This window comes from Vigna angularis, chromosome 8 (assembly GCF_016808095.1).
Source record: "Vigna angularis cultivar LongXiaoDou No.4 chromosome 8, ASM1680809v1, whole genome shotgun sequence".
Lineage (NCBI taxonomy): Eukaryota > Viridiplantae > Streptophyta > Magnoliopsida > Fabales > Fabaceae > Vigna > Vigna angularis.
The window spans coordinates 6,413,431-6,419,146 of record NC_068977.1 but is presented as its reverse complement, the minus strand read 5'-3'; the positions used below and the strand labels follow the sequence as shown (position 1 = coordinate 6,419,146).

Genomic DNA, 5,716 nt, shown 5'->3' with positions numbered 1-5,716 from the left:
ATCAAGCCTATAGTTGAGAATGAGCATTCCAACGGTGCTAGTTCTACCATTCCCTGCACAAGGGCATGTGAATCCGATGATGATCCTGTCAGAAAAGCTGGTGGAGAATGGATGTAAAGTGGTTTTTGTGAACACAGAGTTCAACCACAAGAGAATGGTGAGTTGCATGGTGGAGCAACAAGATCAAAACTCACTGATAAAGTTGGTGTCAATGCCAGATGGCTTGGAACCTGAACATGACAGAAAGGATTTGTCAAAGATTTTTGATGTTGGTCTAAACACCATGCCTCATGCACTTGAGAAGCTCATCACAGAACAAAATATCATTTCCAAATCTGACAACAGAATCAGATACATTGTTGCAGATGTAAGCATGGCATGGTCATTGAACGTTGGCTGCAAACTGGGTATCAAAGGAGCTATATTCTGCCCTTCATCAGCAGCCATTTTTGCCTTACTTTACAACATACCCAAACTCATTCATGATGGGATAATAAATTCTGATGGTAAGATTTTATTTTAGAATAATAATACTACAACATACTTTTACCTTCGTTTCATACTGAGCATAAGAATAAAATAGTAATAAAAATATAAATGTTTGTAATTTTTTAAGAGAAAAGAAAATAAAAAGTAAGTAAAGATAAAGTTAAATGAATGTAAAAAGTTTAGATATGTGAAAAAATATTTTTTTTTTATTTTATTCTATTATGTTGCCAAATATTATTTACTTAATTTACTCACTTCGTTTCTTGTTAAATAATTTTTAAGTTATCAAAACTGTCAGACCAGCATGTTTTGCCTCACCCGTTATTGATTTCTGAAAAACGGATAAAAAAATCGATGAGTTGGTATATCAGCTAGTCAACTTTTTTTTTACTTTTGTGTTTTTAAAATTTGTTTGCATATATAAATACTAAAATTATATTTAATTGTATAAATATATTAAGTTATATAAATATTTTCTAAATTTTTAGTTAATTAATATTTTTAATCAAATAAATTAATATAATTATTACATTTAGATATAATCTGTCAATATGGATTAAATAGCACGAATTAAAACAACCTAATAGATTTAAAATTAATCCAGTCAACCTTATTTTCTCAGACAAATGGATCGTAACCACTTTGTATCTGCTAATTATTTTTATTTATATAATAAGGTGGACAGGTAAAACACAAATTAAAATTCAATAAAAAAAATTAACAATATATTGTTTCAATGAATTAAAAAAAATTATTTATTATTATTTTATCAAAACTGTTTTCTCTACGTTTCACTTTTTTTATGTATAAAAATCTAATTTTATTTCGTCTAAGTAAAATTAATCATTTTCCAACATTTTTTTTCATGAATACATTTTCTACTAAATATTACATAGTCAAGGCTGCTGTCAAAATTTGTGTTAATTTACCTAATAAAATCATGTAAATATCTAATAATGATATCTGTTCCCATAAAACTACACTTACTAATTGTATATTTTTTTATTGCAGGGTCATTGTTGACCACCAAAAAGACAATTGAACTATCACCAGGCAAGGTAGAGATGGATACAGGAAGTCTCTTCTGGTTGAATTTGGGTGTCACAATGAATGTTAAACACATGTTGAATTACTTAGATACTTGTGCAAAATCTTCAAATTTGACAGAACTATGGTTTTGTGACACCACATATGAACTTGAACCTAAGGTTTTAAGCTTCTTTCCCAAGATCCTCCCAATTGGCCCATTGTTGAGAAATTATAGCAACATGAATGCATCACCGACAAGATCAATGGGACAACTTTGGGAAGAAGATCTCTCTTGCACGAGTTGGCTTGATCAACAACCTCATTGTTCTGTCATATATGCTGCATTTGGTAGTATCACATGTTTTGACCAAAACCAATTCAATGAACTTGCCCTAGGACTAGACCTCACCAATAGACCTTTTCTTTGGGTTGTGAGAGAAGACAACAAGATGGCATACCCTAATGAATTCCAAGGGAATAAAGGTAAGATAGTTCAATGGGCTCCTCAACAAAAGGTGCTAAACCACTCTGCCATAGCTTCCTTTGTTAGCCATTGTGGTTGGAACTCAACCATGGAAGGTTTGTGTAATGGGGTGCCCTTCTTGTGTTGGCCATATTTTGCTGACCAAATCTATAACAAAGCATATATTTGTGATGAATTGAAGGTTGGGATGGGATTGGACTTAGATGAAAATGGAGTTGTGTCACGGTGGGAGATAAAGAAGAAATTGGACCAACTACTAAGTGATGTGAACATGAGAACAAGGTCTTTGAAGTTAAAGGAAAAGGTTTTAGACAAAGGTCGATCTTCGGAAAACCTTAACAAATTGGTCAAGTGGATCAAAGGGTAGGATTTTTCCTTTTGGGTGTGTTTTGGATCATTGGATCAACTTTTGAGTGATGAACATGGATGCAATTTGGAAGTAATATGTCAAATAGTATAGCTGGTTAGAATTCATTGATATAGATTGAAGGTTATGTTTTTTATTTTTGTTCAACCTACAATATATGTTTATTATTTTTCACAATGTACAAGTGTTGGTGTGTATTATTATTTATGATAATTGTTGTGCATATGTGCTTGATAAAAAAAAAAATTAAAGTTGGGAGAGTGAAATTAATGTGTTAATTAAAGTAATCTAGAAAAAAATTAAAATAAAATAGTATTATTTTATTTGAAACAAAATTAGAGTACACAATATTTTAAGTAAGGTGCACCTGTATTATATTATTTATATTTAGAAAAGAAGAAAGGGATAACTTATTTTTTTATAATAATTATATATATTTATATATATATATATATATATATATATATAAATAATATTTTATGGAGTAGCTTTCTTTTGTTATATTATTTATATTTATATAAATAATATTTCTTTTGAATTACATGGATTGGGTTAGTTATAATAATATTAGAATGAATTTAATTTAATTATATTATAACAAATATATAAAATAAGTTAGGAAAAGAAAATATCTTTAAATGAAACAATTCTATTAATTCACCAATATGTGATAGATTAAGTTGGACATTAGTGCAAAAATATGATTGGCACCTAATATGTTTCATTTTTAAGAAAAACAAAATGTATAATGATCCAATAACATTTTTGAAAATATGTGTATAACTACAAACAATGTTTAAAGGATAATTGAAGTCTATATTTTGATTGCGTCAATATAGGCTTCAGTTCTTTAAAGAACCAAAGTCAGATCTATAATAACATGATGGTATTTTTTAAAATATTTACACAACTACATAGACTTTAGTTTTTTAAATAACTGAATCCTATGATGATGCAGTGTTCATGTTTGTTTATCTTTTTACGTTGAGATATTACAACATTGTAGGTTCATGTTGGTTGCATTTGGGACATCACAACATTCTTATTGTTTTAGTTGCTGGCTTGCATTTGAGTCATTGATCTTGGTCTCTCACATTCTTGTTTTCGTTCTCGCTATTGCTATCGCTCTTGTTCTTACTCCCAGTTGATTGAAATCTATTGTTTTTATTTTTATTTTTTTAATTGTTTTATGCTTTGGTTGTCTTACCAACCAACCAAAGCCTATTCGTGAATATAGATTTACTAGTACAAAATAAGTCTTCCACATCTTATGTTCAACGTCATAATAGAAAAAAGTCAAAGTTAAAAATGACTGATGGTATTGTTGTAAATAAATGTTCATGGTATACGTCAATAATGTCATTTTTTCGACGTCAAATAGTCATATGACGTGAGAAATCTCAAATGTCAACGTCAATTGACATTGAAAATTCACTATTTTAACGATATATAGTTACATGAATCATTACAACATAAATGACCATTGGGTTATCAAAATACGAATTAGAAATCTCAAATTTTGACGTCAATTGACGTTGAAAATTCACTTTATCAACGTCATTTAGTTGCATGAATCATTTAAACCTAAACAAATATAACCCTTGGACTATCAAAATACTAATTAGACATCAGAAATCTCAAATTCTAACGTCAATTGACATTGGAAATTCACATTTTTAACATTATATATCCTGTAAATTTGGTAAATTCATTAAAATGTTTGGCTCATAGGTGAAAAATTTACTCACATAAGACGTCTGATAGCTTAGATTCATATGTCAAATGTTATAAGATGTTGGATTTTACGTTTTTCGACATCATATGTCCTGTAAAAATTTTGTAAAAACGGAACCCATACACATTTTTTCTTCACGCTTTCTCTTCTACGTGAACCACAAACTCCATTAGCTAGTGCGAGGAAAAACAAATGTTAGTTTTTTGTCTCTTACCTCTAATGAAAGTGTTTATGTTGTTTTGGTTAGGATATTTCTTTAGTTTTAATTGATTTATATCATTTTATCGTTTAACATTGACGTCTTGTACACAAGTTTAAACTCCACCACTTCCAAGCATACTAACTGCTTCATTCACGAGTGCAAAAAAGAACAAAGGTTAGTGTTGGGTTACTTTACATAATGTATGTGTTTCTACTACCTTAGTTACGATTTTTTCATTTTGTCTTGTCGAGCTCGTCTTTGTTTAGTCTTATCGAGCCAAGCTTGTCACTCAGTCTTGCCAAGCTCATATCTGTTTAATCTTGCCGAATCAAAGTTGTCGTTTAGTCTTGTCGAACCGAGTTTGTCATTTAGTCTTGTTGAACTTACCTTTGTTTAATCTTATTGAGTCAAGCTTGTTATCCAATCTTGTCGAGCTCATCTCCGTTTAATCTTATCAGCCGAGCTCATCTCCGTTTAATCTTATCAGTCGAGCTTGTTATTTAATTTTGTCACATTGCTATGGTTACATTCTACCATGAGATCATTATCTTAACAACGGTTACTCAAACATAACAGAAAAAACTAAGTTGAAAATTTAAAAGAAATAAAAGATCAAACTAAAGGAAACAATAATATATAAGAAAACTTAATTGAACCAACTTAAGAAATTGGAAAAACAAATCAATGTCATTATTTAATCATATAGTGGAAGCCCAAAGAAGGAAAGTAAACAATAATACGGATCCTCCATGTATTTCTTTATGCATTCCCTAAATTTTTTGTAAAATCCAAAAAAAATAATTTTATATTCTGAAATGTATTCGAAATTCAAATTCACATTTTACAATCTAGAATATAAAAAATTATAACAAGTGTAGATCAAAATTATGAAAATACAATAAGAAATTATCTAATTTGAAATTTTCAATTTTATTTTCTAATTTAGGAGATTTATTAAATTTTGGAATAGCCATATTTAAAAGTATTTTGGAATGTACAATTTAAAATATAAAATTTGTATTTTAGATTTTATATTTTAAAATAGGCTTAAATGCTTACTTCGTCCGTACGTTAAGAAGTGAATTTCTATTTAGTATCCAGTTTTAAAAATGAAGACATTGAGTCCTTATGTTATCAAAAGTATATGAATAAGGACCACGGAGAAAGAAAAAGTTCAACAAATCATCAAAGAAAAAACTGAACAAGAGAGAATAAAAAGCTGGACAGCAGAAGAGAGAAGAGAAAAAAATACAGTCACATCAGCATGGACTTAACGTTGTTGCTGTCAACTTAACGTTGTTGCTGTCAACTTAACAAAGAGGACCTTATTCATACACTTTTCATAACATAGGAATCCGATGTCTTCATTTTTAAAACCGGATACTAAAGAGAAATTCACTTTTAACCTGA

General features: G+C 29.3%; 1 protein-coding gene across 1 annotated transcript; it reads left to right on the top strand.

The window, feature by feature from the left end:
- Positions 1 to 2,592, top strand: LOC108345031 (UDP-glycosyltransferase 83A1). Its single transcript, XM_017583587.2, has 2 exons — positions 1 to 506; positions 1,501 to 2,592. Exons 1-2 carry the CDS (start codon positions 20 to 22, stop codon positions 2,367 to 2,369), a joined length of 1,356 nt encoding a protein of 451 aa, XP_017439076.1. The 5' UTR covers positions 1 to 19; the 3' UTR covers positions 2,370 to 2,592.
- Positions 2,593 to 5,716: the final 3,124 nt, after the last annotated feature.

What these genes read in the sequence shown, in the direction of transcription:
- LOC108345031 (XM_017583587.2), top strand. Translation starts at nt 20, where the DNA reads ATGAGCATTCCAACGGTGCTAGTTCTACCATTCCCTGCACAAGGGCAT. An exon ending in TGGGATAATAAATTCTGATG is followed by an intron (nt 507 to 1,500) that starts GTAAGATTTTAT and finishes TTTTTATTGCAG; the next exon opens with GGTCATTGTTGACCACCAAA.